Genomic DNA, 20,509 nt, shown 5'->3' with positions numbered 1-20,509 from the left:
CAAAGGTTTTTGGGAATGGCTTTGTCTAATCAGGTAAAAAAAAGAAGTTTCTCATTTGTTGGCTTTGAAGGTGGAGGAATCCATGTAGTGAGGAAGGCACACAGCTTCTAGATGCTGTGAGCAGCTCCCAGCTGACAGAGGCAATGAAATAGGCATCTTAGTCTTGCGACCACAGGAAGTTGGGTTCTGCCAGCAGCCTGAGTGAGCTTGGAAGTGAATGCTTCCCTTGAGCCTCCACAAAGGAATGTGGCTCTCCGAACATCCTGATTTCAGCCTCCGAGACCCCGAGCAGAAAATTCAACTTTCTGGATTGTGACTGGCCTTCTGACCTCCCAAACTGTTAGCTAATAAACTAAGAGTTGTTTTAAGCCCCTAAGTTTGTGGTAATTTGTTACACAGAAATAGGAAACTAATACAGTCCTGCAAATACCATACATACTAAGTAATAATGAAAGTCCCCGAAGGAGGTGATAGTGAGGGAGATCAAGCATAAGAGTAGGACTTAGCTTTGAGTGGGAGGAGGAAATGTATTCACATTGGAAATAGAGGGATGAGATTGGGCTCGTATGCAGATACGTTTACAAGTGGTTGGCCTTAGATAAGAAATTGAAGGTGTCACCATGTAGCCACTGAATCATTTCCTAGTTTTGTGTTGGGAAATGGAATGAGGCCTTATGTAGAATAGTAAAGGCTTAGAATAGCTATTGATAGTGTGAGAGAAAAATTGTTAAGACTTGTGGGAGCATTCAGGGTTACAAAATCTAAAGTTATAAGAGAGTCTTGGGCATATTCATATGATATTCTTGGGCTTCCCTTGTGGCTCAGCTGGTAAAGAATCTGCCTGCAATACAGGAGACCTGGGTTCAATCCCTGGGTTGGGAAGATCCCCTGGAGAAGGGAAAGGCTACCCACTCCAGTATTCTTGCCTGGAGAATTCCATGGACTCTATACTCCATGGGATCGCAAAGAGTTGGACACAACCTTTTTTTAAGGCTTCTCTGGTGGCTCAGACAGTAAAGAATCTGCCTGCAATGCAGGAGACCCAGGTTCAATCCCTGGGTAGGGAAGATCCCTCGGAGAAGGAAATGGCAACCCACTCCAGTATTCTTGCCTGCAGAATTCCATGGACAAAGGAGTCTGGTGGGCTACAGTCCATGGGGTCACAAAGAGTTGGACATGACTGAGCGACTTAGTATGCACGCATGCTATGATCTTCTTGAGCCTGTTTATGAGCATGAGGTGTTTGAATGGAATACAATGCTGAAGAAGAGGGATTTATTCCAGAATAAAAGTTGTTCATTATAAGTACAGCAAAAGGACACTCAGGTTTATGTGATTGGTTGAAATTTAGGATGTTGAAAAGAACATTCATGATTCCAGAAAAGGAACCATCTGTGGACAAAGTTAGCTATAGTTGGAGCTACTGCAATATCTTGGAGAAAAGGTCGTTGGAGTTGAGTCGATCAAAGAAGAATGAATCTATCTCTTTGGTATCTTCACATGTATTTAAAAATTGCTCAGTAGTTAGAAAGATTTGAATTTCAGAGGCCTTGATTCATAGAAGGGAATGACTAAGAATGTGATGGATTACACAGGGTTTGGCAGACTGCAGTCTGTGATCCAAATCCAGCCTGCACTGTTTTTGTAAATAAAAGTTTTACTGGAACACAGCCATGCCTGTTCACTTATTGTTGTCTGTGATTGCTTCTTGTGCTTATGGTGGTAGAGTTTGAGTAGTTCCTTCAAAGACCATGTGACCCAGAAATCTGAAAATAGTTACTATGTAGTCCATCCTAAAGGATTTCAATCCTGAATATTCACTGGAAAGACTCATGTTGAAGCTGAAGCTCCCATACTTTGGCCACCTGATGCTAAGAGCCGACTCATTAGAAAAGACCCTGATGCTGGGAAAGATTGAAGGCAGGAGGAAAAGGGGATGACAGAGGAGGAGATGGTTGGATGGCATCACCAATTCAATGAACATGAGTTTGAGCAAGCTCTGGGAGAAGGTGAAGGACAGGAAAGGCTGGCGTGTTGCAGGCCATGCGGTCGCAAAGAGTTGGATATGACTGAGTGACTAAAAAACAAGTCCATTAGAGAAGAAGATTGCCAACTCCCAAAATTAGGCTATGAACATTTTCTCCAGCAAAGTATACTGACACAAACTTTTGCTGACAATTTTAGGAAGTTTGAAGATTTCTGAAGCCATGAATGGACTCCAGTTAAGGAGAACTTTTGGATTAAAGCTGATAGTACATTCCCTGAAGCATTTCCTCTCTTCAGAGGAGTTGCCTTTGCTAGTTAACTCACTATGCTAAAAACATGGGTACTTTCATTTTACGAGTCACAGAGCCTCACCTCATTCAGTGACTACAAGTGGCACTGTGGTGGGGCAGCTGTCACAGCTTTTGTCATGAGGCCGTCATGAGGGTGCGGATTGATAACTGTAGATCAGCACACCTCTGTGCACGTGAGTGCGTGAGTGCGTGTGAATTAGATGAAACCAATGGTGGTCATGGCTTGATAATGTCCTCTCTGTATGCACAGTCTAGCAGACTATGAGAAATAAATAGATGCTTCATTCTTTCTACTAGGCTCTTTCCAGAATGTTAAATAAAGGAAGGAAACTTTTTTTTTCCCCTAGGAGTGCCTATGTTTAGATAAAGGAGAAAGAGAGAAAACCTAGTTTATTTGATGAAAAAGTGTTTTCATCACTGACTGTTCTTTAATAGGTGTCACTTAAAATTTTTTTTCCACTAATGTGAGCCATGATACTGAATCTGTTTATAGATTCATTTAAGAATCCTCAGTTGAACTTCATTTTCTATTATGACTAATTTTGGTCACTGTTTTAACACAAGGGTACTTAACATTCCCATTGCCTTTGTCATACTCTTGTCTTTACAAACAAGAAACAGCATTCATAGTCTTTTAGTATTTCTTCAGTTTAACTTACTATTTGTGCTCATATTCTGTGTACTCAATGACTAAGGTGATCGTGTTTTATGTTAATGTCCTCTGTAGTAGGGATCATCCTCTTTTGGTCCTGTTAGAAATATACTTTCTATTTCTAGATGCTATTTCAACTCTAATCAATATATATCAGTAAAAGACCTCTCTTTTGAAGCCTGCCTTCAAGACCTGCATAGGCTGGATTTCTGTTAGGACAAAGCATAGGAAGTGAGATTCCAAATGGGAGGAGGTATAGATAGATAGATAGATAGCTGATTGGCATTGATGTATGGCAGAGAACACCACAGCATTCTAAAGCAATTATCCTCCAATTAAAAAAAAAGCCACCCCCCAAAAGCTATACTGCAAAAAAAGAAAAAAGAACTGGATTGAGTAGCGCCCGTTGTGCTGAGAAGCAGTGACTCCTGAGTCTGGGAGTAGAAGAAGATGGTAAACTAGGAACTGACTGGGAGGTGAGCCCGCTACACATTAAATTAAGGGGCCAGGAAGAGAAGTCAGTGGAGGTGGAGCTGAGTTAAGCTGAGAGGGAGAATAAAAGTGTGAAGTAGTGTGCAAGATTGAGGAAGCCAAAGCAGTTTAGGATCTACATCCCTGAGGGCCGGGCATGTCTCATGGATATTGAGGTGTTCCTTTTGTTGCAAATCATGAGCTATTTTCTGGGGCCAGAGGTAGACATTTAATGAAGTGAAACTAGATCAGACACGTATTTACTGCGTGGCACTAGAAGTTCTTTTTTTTTTTTTTCTTAAATAAGCAAAGAGACAAATTTCTGTTTTGGAAAGAGATGAATGGGATCTCTGACAATTCTACAGATTTTAATCTATTATCCAGGCAGCTTAATTACTATCTTGACAGACAGATTTCTGTTTTGGAAAGAGATGAATGGGATCTCTGACAATTCTACAGATTTTAATCTATTTTCCAGGCAGTTTAATTACTATCTTTTAGTACCTTAGGTGCACAGGTGGTAAAGAATCCACCTGCATTGTGGGAGACCTGGGTTCGATCCCTCAGTCGGGAAGATCCTCTGGAGAAGGGAATGCCCATGCATGCCAGTATTCTTGCTTGGAGAATTCCATGGACAGGGAGCCTGGCAGGCTACAGTCCATGGGTTCGCAAAAAGTCAGACAGAACTGAGCGACCAACACACACTTCAGCACTAACTCACTTACCTGTTCATGCCACCGCACCATCATGTGATTCATAACTGGTGGTCAGTTCTCAATTCTCCTAACACTGTAACTCTCAGCAGTGTTTGACACAGTTGATTATTCTCTCCTTCTTGAAACATCTTCATTACTTCCTTCTTTCCCTCTCACTAAACATCTGTCCCATTGGCAAAACATATTTTGCCAACAAAGCTTTATGAATAAAGCTACTACAAACATTAACATGTAATTAATTTTGAAAAATGGAAAAGTGTGAGTCTTCCAACATTTTCTTTCTTTTCATGATTATCCTTGGGTTAAAATTTATTGAAATAATAAACCAATGAGAATTAAAATAAGAAAAAAATAATAGTAAAGATATTCTTGAAATAATAAGATAATTCTTGAAATGTTTTATTCTTTTAAAAAGTTTCCAAATGAATTATATGACCAATTTTTCACTTTATGTAGCATTTTATTTTTTAAAAAATTAAAACAGTTTGGCCATGCTGTGAGGCTTGTGGGATCTTGGTTCCCCGACTAGGGATCACACCTGGCCTCTGTCAGTGAAAGTGCCAAGTCCTAACTGCTGGGCTGCCAGGAAATTCCCTCTGTAGCATTTCTTTTTAAGCAGGTCTACTGGTGACAAGTTCTCTTAGTTTTCTTTCATCTTAGGATGTCTCTATTTCACCTTTGCTTCTAAAGTGCATTTTCTGTACATTTAACTTGGCAATAACCCCAGATATGCAGATGATACCACCCTTATGGCAGAAAGTGAAAAAGAACTAAAGAGCCTTTTGGTGAAAGAGAAGAGTGAAAAAGCTGGTTTAAAACTCAACATTCAAAAAATTAAGAGTATGGCATCCAGTCCCATGACTTCATGGCAAATAGATGGGAAAACAATGGAAACAGTGACAGACTTTATTTTCTTGGGCTCCAAAATCACTGCAGATGGTGACTGCAGCCATGAAATTAAGACACCTGCTCCTTGGAAGAAAAGTTATGACTAACCTAGACAGCATATTAAAAAGTAGAGACGTTACTTTGCCAATAAATGTCCGTCTAGTTAAAGCTATGGTTTTTTTAGTAGTCATGTATGGATATGAGAATTGGACCATGAAGAAGACTCAATGCCAAAGAATTGATGGTTTTGAACTGTGGTGTTAAAGAAGACTCTTGAGAGTCCCCTGGACTGCAAAGAGATCCAACCAGTCAATCCTAAAGGAAATCAATCCTGACTATTCATTGGAAGGACTGATGCTGAAGCTGAAACTCTTTAATACTTTGGCCACCTGATGTGAAGGGCTGACTCATTAGAAAAGACCCTAATGCTGGGAAAGATTGAAGGCAAGAGGAGAAGGGGACGACAGAAAGGTGTTTGGATGGCATCACCAACTGGATGAACATTAGTTGAGCAAGCTCCAGGAGATGGTGAATGACAGGAAAGTCTGACGTGCTTCAGTCCTTGGGGTTGTGAAGAGTCGGACATGACTGAGCAACTGAACAATAACAGCAGTTTTTCTCTTAGTACCTTAAAAATGTCTTACATTAAAGATTGTTGTTGTTAGTTCGTTTTGTTTGGCTTTCACTGGGATTCTTAAATCTGTAAGTTAACTTTTTTCACCACACTTTGGAAATTTTTAGCCATTATTTCTTCAAAATATTTTTCTGCATCTGTGAGTCTTATATAACAGGAATACTAAATCTTTTGATATAGTCTCAAACATCTTTATGATTCTGCTCATTGTTTCCCTATTCTTTTTTTTTTCTTCTGTTGTTTAGATTGAATTATCTGTCTTCAAGTTCACTGACTCTATCCTCTGATGTATCCATTCTACTGTTGAGCCCCTCTAGTGAATTTTAACTTCCATTATTGTGTTTTTCAGTACAAATTTCCATTCTTAAAAAGTAGTTAGTTTTTCTTTGCTGAGCATGTCTGTCTTTGCCTTTGTTTCAAAACTATCTGCTTTCCCTTTTTGTATCATGATTGTAAACACTGGTTTAAAGTATTTTTCTGAGAATTCCAACTTTTGGGTCATCTTGTGGTTGGCATCTTTCGTCTTACTTCCTGGGGCTTCCCAGGTGACATTATTGGTAAAGAACTTGCCTGCTGATTCAGGAGATGTAAGTGACATGGGTTTGATCCCTGGGTCAGGAAAATACCCTGGAGGGGGCATGACAACCCACGCCAGCATTCTTGCCTGGAGAATCCCCAGGGACAGAAGAGCCTGGAGGGCTACAGTCCATAGGGTCTCAAAGAGTCAGACACTACGAAGTGACTTAGCATGTCTTACTCCTTGAGGCCTCGTTAGGTTTTCCTGATTTTTTGTATGTTTAACTTTGGATTGTATTCTTGACACTTTGAATATTGTGTTATGAGATGCAGGCTCCTGTCTAAAACTTCTGGAGAATGCTAGAAGTTTTTTTTTTTTTTTTTGCTTATGTGAATATGTGGTTTCTTTTTAGCTGACAGTCAACCTGATTACTTTTAGGCTGTATGTCCTGACCTGCCTTATGTTAGCTGTTTTTACTTCCAATATAGGTTTAATTTCCAAGGTCTTTATGCCTTTGTATGCTATTCTGGTTTGTCTCATGTGCATGTTACCCAGGAGGTTATGTGGAACCTCGGTGGTAGTCTGCGGTGTTTCAAGATCTCAGCGCTTTTCTTAAGTTGCTTCTGACAGGTTTCACGTATTATACATATAAGCTCACCTCAGCAGTGAGCTCAGTACTTCTCATGCAGATTTAAATGATATTTTTGTCCTGCTTTCTTCCTTGTTAAGCCCTTAATTTCCCCTTTGCCCTCTGTTGTCAGAGGTTTATTGTTCTGATGTTCTTGCTGGAAAACCAGAAGCTTACTCTTTTTATGTTATGTAGTAGTTCCTATAACTGGATATGCCCCTGGGCAAAGCTGGAGTGGGAAGGGGACATCATATTTTCCCCACCCCTCAGCAGTTGCGTCTGTGAGTTGGTGGGGAAGGGAGTGCTGCTACTCCATGCTGGCATTAATCCCGATGTAAAGCACAGACTATCAGAAAGGTTCTGTCCTACAAATGCTGCTGTGTGGTGAGAAGCCATAGGTGATCGATCAACTTAGTCACTAATGTTAGCCTGGTAGAGGGCATGGGACGTTAAAAGTGTTCTACCTCACTGGGGCTGCTGCCTTTGCTGCTTTGGGGTCCTGGGAGGAGGCACTGTGCCTCTTTGTTACTGGCCTTTCCCTGGTGTAGGGTCAGGGAAGCCAATATTCCTCTGTTGTTTCTGCAACGGACTTTTCAGAGAGCAGCCAGAATATATATATTTTCAAGTATTTATTTTGGTGTAATTTCAAATTTACAGAAAAGTTGTAAAATATAGTACACAGAGCTTCTTTATACTTTTTTTCAGAATCACCAATTGCTGACATTTTGTCCCATTGCTCCATCACCCCATCTCTTCCTCCCTTTCTCCCATAACTAACACAAACACTCTTCCTCCTTCTCCTCTCTTTCCCTTCTCCCCCCCTACTTATACATCCTTTAGGCACTTAGGCATATATGCATACACACATACATAAAAATTATGTATGTGTGTTTAATTTCACCCAACTTTTGAAAATAAGTTGCAAACATCATGCTCCTCTGCTCTTAAATTCTTTAGTGTGGTTTTCCTAATGATGTTTCATCTTCTTATATAATCATGAATTTAATATTGATAAAATACTCTTATTTAATCCATAATCAATAGTTTCATCAGTTAGCTCCATGATCTCCTTCATAATTATTTTTTCACCAGTTCTATCATCATGCCTTTTGTCTCCTTTAATTGGGAGTAGTTCCTATACCTCCCCACCCCCCAACTTCTTTTACTTTGATTTTTTTTGAAGACTATAACCCACGTTATTTTGTAAAATGTAAAATTTAATTTTGTCTGTTTTTCCTCATAATTAGAGTCAGGGTATGCATTTCTAGAAGGACTGACTCCAAAATAATATTTTACTCTCCTTGCTTCTTCATATCAGAAAGTACCTTATACCTACCAAATTTCTTTAGTACAAAGTTGCTAGCTATATATTACCTTTTTTGTAATTGCTGTGTAATTTGCAGGGAAATCTTGAGACCATGGCATTATCTTGTTCATTATTAGACTTTCCTCCATTGCTTTGAGAGTCCATTGATGGTTTTGTTTGAATCAGTTATTGAATATTACTCTGATGATTGCAATATTGTGCAAAAATTTTTCTATCATTTATCTTATATTTATTAATCAGCATTCTGTAAGGAAGAACTTTCTCTTATTTATTTCTTTATTAATATGCTTTCAAGGGTTCTTATTTTAGACAGTGGTTTACAATCATTACTTTCATTATTTATTTTGATACCCTAATTGTCCCAGGTTTAACTGGTGAAAGGCCCCTCCAATTTGCATTTTATCTTTTTAGCATATCCTCATCATGTTTGCTACACAACTGAGCAACTTCACTTTCATTTTTCACTTTCATGCACTGGAGAAGGAAATGGCAACCCACTCCAGTATTCTTACCTGGAGAATCCCAGGGACGGGGGAGCCTGGTGGGCTGCCGTCTATGGGGTCGCGCAGAGTCGGACACGACTGAAGTGACTTAGCAGCAGCAGCAGCAGCATCATGTTTGCAACACTCCCTTATTTTTTTAGGATAATCATATATTCTGTATTCATCTTGTACTTTTCCTACCTCAGCCCCAGAAAGAATCATTTCTCCAAGGAGCCCTCGTTGTTTTAGGGGAGAATATTTGGCAACAAGGATCTCTTCCCTATGTTTGCTGAGGTGTTATTGTTTCTAGACATTTGCAGCATATAAAGCGAGAGAATAATTTAGAAATGTAAATTTACCCCTGTATTTACATATACCTATTAAAAACCATGAGTTTGTATTGATATCCCCAGTTTCAGTCAAACACCGCACCGTTAATTCTAATCTTCCCCTTTTTCCAGTTTCAGTTCAGTTCAGTTCAGTCACTCAGTCGTGTCCGACTCTTTGTGACCCCATGAATCGTAGCACGGCGGGCCTCCCTATCCATCACCAACTCCCGGAGTTTACTCAAACTCATGTCCATCTAGTTGGTGATGCCATCCAACCATCTCAACCTCTGTCGTCCCCTTCTCCTCCTGCCCCCAATCCCTCCCAGCATCAGGGCTTTTTCCGATGAATCAACTCTTTGCATAAAGTGGCCAAAGTACTGGAGTTTCAGCTTCAGCATCAGTCCTTCCAATGAACACCCAGGACTGATCTCCTTCAATATGGACTGGTTGGATCTCCTTGCAGTCCAAGGGACTCTCAAGAGTCTTCTCCAACACCACATTCAAAAGCATCAATTCTTCTGTGCTCAGCTTTCTTCACAGTCCAACTCTCACATTCATACATGACCACTGGAAATACCATAGCCTTGACTAGCCAGACCTTTGTTGGCAAAGTAATGTCTCTGCTTTCTAATATGCTATCTAGGTTGGTCATCACTTTCCTTCCAAGGAGTAAGCGTCTTTTAATTTTGTGGCTGCAGTCAACCATCTGCAGTGATTTTGGAGCCCAAAAAAGTAAAGTCTGACACTGTTTCCACTGTCTCCCCATCTATTTCCCATGAAGTGATGGGACCAGATGCCATGATCTTAGTTTTCTGAATGTTGAGCTTTAAGCCAACTTTCTCACTCTCCTCTTTCACTTTCATTAAGAGGCTTTTTAGTTCACCTTCACTTTCTGCCATCAGGGTGGTGTCATCTGCATATCTGAGGTTATTGATATTTCTCCCAGCAATCTTGATTTCAGCTTGTGCTTCCTCCAGCCCAGCATTTCTCATGATGTCCTCTGCATATAAGTTAAATAAGTGGGGTGACAATATACAGCCTTGATGTACTCCATTCCTTATTTGGAACCAGTCTGTTGTTGCATGTCCAGTTCTAACTGTTGCTTCCTGACCTGCATACAGGTTTCTCAAGAGGCAGGTCAGGTGGTCTGGTATTCTCAGCTCTTTCAGAATTTTCCACATTTTATAGTGATCCACACAGTCAAAGGCTTTGGCATAGTCAGTAAAGCAGAAGTATGTGTTTTTCTGGAATTCTCTTGCTTTTTCGATGATCCATTGGATGTTGGCAATATGATCTCTGGTTCCTCTGCCTTTTCTAAAACCAGGTTGAAAATCTGGAAGTTCACGGTTCATGTATTGCTGAAGCCTGGCTTGCAGAATTTTGAGCATTACTTTATTAGCGTGTGAGATGAGTGCAATTGTGCAGTAGTTTGAGCATTCTTTGGCATTGCCTTTCTTAGGGATTGGAATGAAACCTGACCTTTTCCAGTCCTGTGGCCACTGCTGAGTCTTCCAAATTTGCTGGCATATTGAGTGCAGCACTTTCACAGCATCATCTTTCAGGATTTGAAATAGCTCAACTGGAATTCCATCACATCCACTAGCTTTGTTCGTAGTGATGCTTTCTATGGCCCACTTGACTTCACATTCCAGGATGTCTGGCTCTAGGTGAGTGATCACACCATTGTGATTATCTGGGTCACGAAAATCTTTTTTGTACAGTTCTTCTATGTATTCTTGCCACCTCTTCTTGATATCTTCTGCTTCTGTTAGGTCCATACCATTTCTGTCCTTTATCGAACCCATCTTTGTGTGAAATATTCCTTTGATATCTCTAATTTTCTTGAAGAGATCTCTAGTCTTTCCCATTCTATTGTTTTCCTCTATTTCTTTGCATTGATCGCTGAGGAAGGCTTTCTTATCTCTCCTGGCTATTCTTTGGAACTCTGCATTCAAATGGGAATATCTTTCCTTTTCTCCTTTGCTTTTCGCTTCTTTTCTTTCCACAGCTATTTGTAAGGCCTCCTCAGACAACCATATTGCCTTTTTGCATTTCTCTTCCATGGGGTTGGTCTTGATCCCTGTCACTTGTACAATGTCATGAACCTCTGTCCATAGTTCATCAGGCTCTCTGTCTATCAGATCTAGTCCCTTAAATCTATTTCTCACTTCCACTGTATAGTCATAAGGGATTTGATTTAGGTCATACCTGAATGGTCTAGTGATTTTCCCTACTTTCTTCAGTATAAGTCTGAATTTTGCAATAAGGAGTTCATGATCTGAGCCACAGTCAGCTCCCGGTCTTGTTTTTGCTGACTGTATAGAGCTTCTCCATCTTTGGCTGCAAAGAATATAATCAGTCTGATTTCCGGGTTGACCATCTGGTGATGTCCATGTGTAGAGTCTTTTCCTGTGTTGTTGGAAGAGGATGTTTGCTATGACCAGTGCATTCTCTTGGCAAAACTCTGTTAGCCTTTGCCAGTTTAGTAACTCCCTTCTCCAACAGTAGAAACTCAGCTCCTATTATTGCCAACATATTTCCTCATTTGCTTAAATCTTCATTTATATTGAAAGCAGTTCTAGAATTGTTAATGCATACCATTTGCAAAAAAGGAACAAATATATTAACTAGAATGCCATACTCATTTACAGTTCTTTTGGTCTTCAGACTGAGAGTATGTATTAGTAGTTTTCTAGGAGGACTGCTGTGGGCTTCCAGGTGGCTCAGTGAGTAAAGAATCTACCTGCAACGCAGGAGATGCAGGCAGACACGAGTTCGATCCCTGGGTTGGGAAGATCCCCTGAAAGAGGGCATGGCAACCCACTCCAGTATTCTTACCTGGAGAATCCCATGAACAGAGGAGCCTGGTAGGCTACAGCCCTTGGGGTTGCAAAGTGTCAGACATGACTGAAGGCGACTTAGCATACATGTACACCGCACTACTATAGGGCTTCCCTGGTGGCTCAGTCAGTCAGTCAGTTCAGTCGCTCAGTTGTTTCCGACTCTTTGAGACCCTGTGGACTGCAGCACACCAGGCTTCCCTGTCCATCACCAGCTCCCAGAGCTGACTCAAACTCATGTCCATCAAGTTGGTGATGCTACCCAACCATCTCATCCTCTGTCGTCCCCTTCTACTCCCGTCTTCAGTCTTTCCCAGCATCAGGGTCTTTTCTAATGACTCAGTTCTTCACTTCAGGTGGCCAAAGTATTGGAGCTTCAACATCAGTCCTTCCAATGAATATTGAGGACTGATTTCCTTTAGGATTGACTGGTTTGCAGTCCAAGAGACTCTGAAGAGTCTTCTCCAGCACCACAGTTGGAAAGCATCACTTCTTCAGGACTCAGCTTTCTTTATAGTCTAACTCTCATGTCCATACATGACTACTGGAAAAACCATAGCTTTGACTAGACTGGCATTTGTTGACAAAGTAATGTCTCTGCTTTTTAACATGCAGTCTAGGTTGGTCATAATTTGTCTTCCAAGGAGCAAGTGTCTTTTAATTTCATGGCTGCAGTCACCATCTGCAGTGATTTTGGAGCCCCCAAAACTAAAGTTTCTCACTGTTTCCATTGTTTCCCCATCTATTTGCCATGATGTGATGGGACCGGATGCCATGATCTTAGTTTTCTGAATGTTGAATTTTAAGGCAGCTTTTTCACTCTCCTCTTTCACTTTCATTAAGAGGCTCTTTAGTTCTTCTTCACTTTCTGCCGTAAGGGTGGTGTCATCTGTATATCTTAGCTTATTGGTATTTCTCCCAGCAATCCTGATTCCAGCTTGTCTTCATCCAGCCCAGCGTTTCTCATGATGTACTTTGCATATAAGTTAAATAAGCAGGGTGACATTATATAGCTTTGATGTACTCCTTTCCTGATTTGGAACCAGTCTGTTTTTCCATGTCCAGTTCTAACTGTTTCTTGTTGACCTGCATACAAATTTCTTAGGGGGCAGGTCAGGTGGTCTGGTATTCCCATCTCTTTCAGAATTTTCTACAGTTTGTTGTGATTCACACAGTCAAAGGCTTTGGCAAAGTCAGTGAAGCAGAAGTAGATGTTTTTCTGGAACTCTCTTGCTCTTTCAGTGATCCAGTGGATGTTGGCAATTTGATCTCTGGTTCCTCTGCCTTTTCTACATCCAGCTTGAACATCTGGAAGTTCACGGTTCATGTACTGTTGAAGCCTTGCTTGAAGAATTTTGAGCATTACCTTGCTAGCATGTGAGATTAGTGCTGGCATGTGAGATTAGTGCAATTGTGTGGTAGTTTGAACATTCTTTGGCATTGCCTTTCTTAGGGATTGGAATGAAAACTGACCTCTTCCAGTCCTGTGGCCACTGCTGAGTTTTCCAAATTTGCTCGCATGTTGAGTGCAGCACTGTCACAGCATCGTCTTTCAGGATTTGAAACAGCTCAACTGGAATTCCATCATCTCCACTAGCTTTGTTAGTAGTGATGCTTCTTGAGGCCCACTTGCCTTCTCATTCCAGCGTGTCTGGTTCTAGGTGAGTGATCACACCATTGTGATCAGACCTGGTGGCTCAGTGGTAAAGAATCCACCTGCCAGTGCAGGAGATCCTGGTTCCATTCCTGGGTTTGAAAGATCACCCGGAGAAGGAAATAGCAACACATTCTAGTGTTCTTGCCTGGAAAATCCCATGGGTAGAGGAGCCTGGCAAGCTACAGTCTATGGGATCACAGAGTCAGACATGACTTAGCGACTAAAACAACAGCAGCAAGGACTACTGTAACAGATTAACACACAGTTACTCGCTTAAAACAGTAGAAATTTGTTCTTTCAAAATTTGGTGGCCAGAGGTCTGAAATCAAGGTATTGGATGGCCACATTCCCTCCAGTGGCTTTGGGAGAATTGTTTCTTGACTTTTCTAGCCTGTGGTGACTCTAGGCATTCCTTGGCATGTGGCTATGAAACTGCAGTCTCTGCTTCCATCTTCTCCTCTTTGTGTCTTCTCTTCTTTCTGAGGATAGATATAAGGATACTTGAGGATACTTGTTATCAGATTTAGGGCTGACCCAGACAATCTGGAGATTCTTAATTATGTCTGAAAATGTTATTTTTCCAAACAAGGTCCATTCAGGGTTTCAGCTATTAGGATGTAGACATATATTTTTTGGTGGGGCACCATTCAACCCACTACAGGGTTTGTAGTTTCTTGGCTTATTACCTTCTTTTTGTCTTTTCGGTATATTTGTTATTCATTTGAAATGCAGTGGTGTTCACTTGTTTCTGTTTATTTTGTTTTAGATTTCTTCCATCCTTATTTTTTTGAATATGTAAAACATTAACACAGTGTCAATAATCAAGAACTTAATAGATATAGCATTACAAATTATGGTGAGTGTTATCAAGGAAATGGACAGGTACTCTGATCGAGAAGAGTGGAGTGAGCAATATTCACTTAGCTAGAGGGTCAGACAGTACTTACTTGTATAAGTGGCATGTAAAGTGAAATTGAAAGAGTGAGGAGAAGTCAGTCATGTAGAAGCAGAAAAAGAGCTTTCTAGCAAACAGAAAAGCATGTGTAAAGGCTCTGATGTGGGGAAAGAGCGTCATGTATCAGGAAATGAAAGACCAGTGAGGTGTAGTGAGTTTTGCAAGAAGGAGCACAAAGTAAGTGAAGTTGTAAAGAAAGCTGGGGTGGAAAATGTCAGTTTTTGTACACTATGTAAAGAGGTTGAAAAGCCAGTGAGGATAAAAAGCAGTGGCATTTTTAAAAACATATTTTTAAAGGACTATATTGATTGCTTTGTAGAGCATATTAGGCAAGAGTAAAAGTAGAGATTAGTAACAGGTCTATCATACTGCATAATAACTGATGCAGAGACATATTGGTTCATATAAGAGTTGTAGTAATGGTAAAGGAAAAAAGTGGATAGGTTTGAGATGTGTTTGGGGCTGAACTGACAGGACTAGCTAGTGGATTGGATCTGGGTGTATAGAGAGAGGAGGGTTTAGGGGTTATGGTTGTTGGAATATTTAAGGATTACTTCCAAGTTTGTGGCTTCCCTGGTGGCTCAGATGGTAAAGAATCTGTTTGCAGTGCAGGAAACCCGGGTTTGATCCCTGGATCGGGAAGATCCTCTGGAGAAGGAAGTGGCAACCCTCTCCAGTATTCTTGCCTGGGGAATTCTGTAGACAGAGGAGCCTGGTCGGCTACAGTCCATGGGGTGGCAAAGAGTCGGACACGACTGAGTGACTTACACTTTCTTTCCAAGTTTGTAGTTTTAGCAACGAGGAAAGAAATATATTGCAAATGAAGTGGGCAGTAAGAATCAAGACTCTGCTCAGTGTTATGTAACAGCCTGGATGAGAGGGGACTTTAGGGGAGAATGGATATATGTATATGTATGGCTGGATCCCTTTGCTAGTCACCTGAAACTATCACAACATTGTTAACCAGCTCTACTCCAATATAAAAGAAAAAGTTTTTTTAAAAAAAGAATCAAGATTACTCTGTTGAACCTGTTATGTTTGAAATGCCTATTATATGCAAATGGAAATGTCAAAGTTGATAGTTGACTATATATATATTCAGCTCAGGAAGGGAAAGTGGAATCTCAAACTTTCTGTCTAGTCCCTCCAGGCACTTCTTCAGTCCATTCTTTCCTACTGCAGGAAGAGATCCCGATCTCTGGTCGCTATTTGTACCTTGTTAACATGAGCAGAAAGTCAGGAGTTCACCAGATATGATTGAGGCATTGCGGGCAGCTTGGACTAGAGATGACCTCCAGGCTTATGTGTGGGTACTGCAGTTCCAATTCAGTCTTTTCAGACAGCTACAGTTATTTTCCTTCTAAGTCATTTAGATATGCACATTTTACCTCTGAGTTTAGCTTTGTTTTGGACCCTTTCAGAATAAGAGGCCTTGCTATTATTACACTAAAAATATTAGGCTCTTTTCTGCCCCATTTGAACCTGCATTATTGTATGAGACCACTCTAACTTACTTTGCTACTTAGGAGGGAAATGTGTGAGTGCGTGTATGTGTGTTTTGTGTTTGAAATATATATTCTGTGATGGATTTTGTAAGTATGTCAGTTTTTATACCAACATCACATTGTTTTATTTACAGTGTTTTTATATCATTCTCTATGCTTAGTAGGGCTAATCTTCCTGAATCATTTTAAAGATGCTTTTTCTTTTCTCACATACACATTTTAAATAAGTGGAAATTCCCCTCCCCCGCCATCCTCTTGCTTTTGTCTTGTTTACCTGTAATAATTCCTATTCTCCTTAATTCTTTCCCACTGACTTTTTCCCATTGTCTTTCTTACTTTTTACTTCTTTCCTAAAAAGAAGCTGTCATTTTCCCCTCTCTTTCCTTTCTTTCTAAGCATCTGTTGTATATAAGCACTGTACTGATTCCTGAGGAGAAGGGGTTACATGGTGAATTAAAATTAAAATAAACAAGATGAAATAAACAAAGCATATTATGAAATAAAACTAATAATATCGGTTTGTAATGAAAATAATGTGCCTTGGAGAGGACTAAAAAGTTTTACTTTTAAGCACAATATGTCAACTTTTGGTCAGTTTGTTTATTTTACATTTTTTAAGGATTTTTTTTCCTTTCTTTCTATTTTTTTTTTTTCCCAAGGGTCACACAGCAATGCTTCATACTGGATCATGGCATCCCAAAATAAAGGGAGAGTTTATGACTTGCTCAAATGATGCGTGAGTATTGTTGATGATTCATCTGATAAATTCTTGTATTTCAGTATTTACTTTAACATTTACATTGTAGCAGTTTTGCCAGTAAAGTAAGAGATAGGATATTAAGAATCCTTATGTTTATATATTCTTGTTCTCAACTTTACCTTGAATTCAGCTGACATACAAGGTTTGCTTAAATAAATATGAAAGCTGTAAAAATGAGAGTTGGTATGAATTCCAGTAGCGTTCATTAGGGAGCACCGTGGATCGATCGATCGATGCTGTTAAGTGGACTCAGATGACTCTAATGTTTGTTACTTTTTATAGTAAAGGCTGATTGCCATCTGAATCTAATAGCTTATATACATTTGTTGCTTAAATGATGGTTTTTGGTAGTAATAACTGAAAAAATTGATTAAATGGTTATTAAGATTCTTTTGAATTATATTTGTTGGCTTAGGATTCAAGAATATTACAGGGAATATTTGAACAGCTTTTTCCTATATTGTTACATTATATGGTTCATTTTTGGTACTGAGTAATTTACAATAATGAGTTATTTGTAATACTACAGAGAAAATTGCAGTGAAAACATCTTAACAATAAAAACATTTATATAGTGTTATTTAGGTGAAACACTATTATATTTTAGATAAAAAAGAATGTCTTTGCTTTTAGGCTATTTTGTTTTTCTTTTTTTTTTGGCCATTTTGTTTTTCATCCTTTTGTTTTCTGATATTTGTAATTTACGTCATTACTTTTCACAAATGCTATTCATATTTTTTGATATTTTATGTTTCTTAGAATTAATCTTTAAAATAATAGACAAAAGGTAATTTCACATTTATTGTGCAGTTTAGAAAATAAGTCAATCTAAAAGGAACTAAAAATTGAGAATATACAGAATATGACTGAAACAGGATAGTACACTTGGTTAAAATTTATGGTAAATAGAATTCTATAGTTTTTTCCTTTTATATTTATCTTATTATCTTTCCAAATACTTAAATTATGTGTGTTTATAGTCATATTCTTTACTTAGCTTTAGGAAAACAAATTTAGCAGCTAATCTGAATTAATAGTGTTCCATGGTCCAGTAAGGTTTATCCTAGGAATCCAAGGATATTTTACAATTAGGAAATTTTACCATTAAGAAATTTTCAGTATAATTCAATATTTAAAAAATTAGAGTTGAAGAATCATATGATTTTGTTATATAATAAAATTGAGATTCGATAGGATTTAGTAATCTTTGCCAGTAAAAGTTCTAGGAATAGGACGAAATTACTGAAGGCTGATAAAAGCTGTTTACCAAAAGTTAAAGTAAATATTTTATTATACATTGGCGTACTGTTTGCATTTAAATAGGAAGCAAGACAGAGATTCCTATAACTATTTAGAGACTTTATACAGTATAGTAAGAAAAGAAAATATGTAGATTGATGTTAATGTTGGAAGAAAGTAAAAAACACAGAGGATCTAAGCTACTCTGGTTAAAAACTTGAGCTGAATAAAAGCCATTGGAAAAACAGAAAACATCTTGTTCTCAGAACTATTAAGGATGATGCTGAATGGTGACTCTAATAGTTGCTAACACAATAACTTTTATGAGGGCTACAGAAGCTTTCCCCAAATAGATTTTGAGTATACATAAATTAGTCGTCTGAAGAAAGACATACATGATCAAAAAAGTTTGAGAAACTTTGAGTGTTACATGTTTTGAGGCCAGCAATTGCAATTCACAATAAACCTTTAAATGGTTTTGAATAGGGTGTAAAGAAACCTGAAACCTATGTAACTTTGTTTTATCCTCTACATGGTTTGGGTAAAGTTCTAGGGCATGACATTATTATACTGGGTGTAAAATGTAGTTTGTCTCATTCTTTGGAAGAACAATTCTTTCATCCCCTGCCCAAGTCACTGACTTACCGGTATATTTTACATTTGAAAATGTGCTCCAATTTCTTTTTACACTGTACAAATGGGCTTTCTTTGTCAAAAAGGCTGTATAAAAGGATAAGTGGGCTTTAACCTTAGGGACCCTCCCCCTCCAATTATACAGATTCTTTACTACTTTTTAGAGAAACCTGTCACTAATACATTCAGATGGTCTGCAGTTTGATTGACTTCTCCTTGGCCCTTGAGGATAGTAATTAGCAACGGACTAAGCCGTAGGAGATCGGTCGGATCCTTAGATCAGTCAACAAATATAGTGTGTGCACTGTGTGTCAGGCACCTGTGTGACCCAGGTCTCTGCCTTCCTAGGACTTACATTCAAGGGGAGGCGAGTGCTGGGAGGTAGACATGGTAATAGAGACGCTGGTCAATTAATATTGTTTTATTATATAGTAATAACTGTGAAGAATAAAGTAAAATAAAGCAAAAGGATAGAGGACAGAAGGGTGTAAAATACGTGGAGAAAGCCTTGGAAAAGGTGATATTTTAGTTGAGATACCGTGCACATAAGGCATCCTGAGGGAAAAGAGCTTTCCAGGCCAAAATAGCAGCGTATTTCAAGACCTTAAGAAGAGAATGTAATACAGCGTATTTGGGGGACGGAAAGTCCAGTTGGACTGACGTTTTGTTGGTTGTTAGGAAAGGTGAGAATGATATGAATTGAATTTGGAGAAGAAGGCAGATTCTACACCATATAAGGTGTTGAGGCTAAGGTATAATGGGCTAATATTTTAATGTAGTCACAAGGCAAGTCATCGAAGAATATGAGATCTGTACCATAACTTTATTGAAAGTCAAAATCATAGGAATGTTTTAACGCCAGGCTGCCCTGTCAGTGGGATTTTCCTGGCAAGAATACTAGAGTGGGTTGCCATGATTTCCTTCAGGGATCTTCCCGACCCAGGGAGCGAACCTGTGATTCTTGCTTCTGCTACACTGCAAGCAGATTCTTTACCTCTGAGCTACTGGGGAAGCCCCATATTGTGAGCAGGACAAAGATAAAATATCAACTGCACATCTTTCAAGCTTCACTCTCTTTTATTAAGGATTATTTAGGATTTAAACTAGGATCATTTCATCAGACTTCACTGAGCTCATATCAGTAATATCCTCTTCTCCTCCCTTTCCCCATTCACCTTTTATTTCTCCTTCCTTCTCCTCATTTTGGGCATCTGGGAGAATACATTTTTTGGATAGTATAGCCATGGTACAGAGAGCCTCTCGATACAGTTATCCACCTCAGCCCCTGTGTGTTTTCACAGTTTTACGTATTTAGTGTGGGCACGCAGTGAATGTTTGCCAGGCTGTGGCTGTCGGCAGTGTAGGAGGACAGGGGGAGCCCGGGCGGGCCAGTCCCAGCCATTCACGTAAGGAGCACAAGTTACAAATATGTCTAGATCCAGGAGGAGTGAGGCATCAGCATTTTTGAGGAACTATTCCAAGGGGGCACTCAGTATTTTGTTCTGGCCTCATACACCAAATTAAATTATGGATGTTTCTTCTGAATGTGAGTTGGAAATGCTAGTGCTTTTGCTTCTGAGTTTTATGAGTTTCAGTGTGAAACATGATCCCAGGATCGTGTTCTGGGATCATATTCTTACTTCAATTTAGAAATGAAATAAAAAGAGAGAGAGAGTAATATGGCAGTCTCTTCGGTTTTCCCAAGTTTACCGGAATGAAACACAGACAGTAAAGCAGAGCTTACTACATGATGCTTGGAAGTAAATGTTAACAAAAACCAGATGGTAATGAAGATGAAAATGCTTTACTTATCCAGAGGAAGTCATTTCTCTTTGTGAATTTATATAATCTGATAGGGAAGCATTTTATAATTGGAGTTATAGTAGTGTACAGAGTAAGAATACAAGTGATGCAAGTGTACAGAATTCGTACTGAGCAAGTTGCCGCTCAGCAATGAATCAGATGCTTCCACCTTGCAA

General features: G+C 39.3%; 1 protein-coding gene across 1 annotated transcript in view; it reads left to right on the top strand.

Annotated features, from left to right (window-relative positions):
* The window catches only part of WDR70 (WD repeat domain 70), a 270,216-nt gene that overhangs the window by 87,284 nt on the left and 162,423 nt on the right, over positions 1 to 20,509 (top strand). The window contains exon 9 of the mRNA XM_043887199.1: positions 16,558 to 16,634. Within this exon, the coding sequence (XP_043743134.1) occupies positions 16,558 to 16,634 (77 nt within the window). The remainder of the gene's footprint in view (positions 1 to 16,557; positions 16,635 to 20,509) is intronic.

Source organism: Cervus elaphus, chromosome 25, assembly GCF_910594005.1.
Source record: "Cervus elaphus chromosome 25, mCerEla1.1, whole genome shotgun sequence".
Classification (NCBI taxonomy): Eukaryota; Metazoa; Chordata; class Mammalia; order Artiodactyla; family Cervidae; genus Cervus; species Cervus elaphus.
This window is presented reverse-complemented; position numbering and strand designations above follow the sequence as displayed.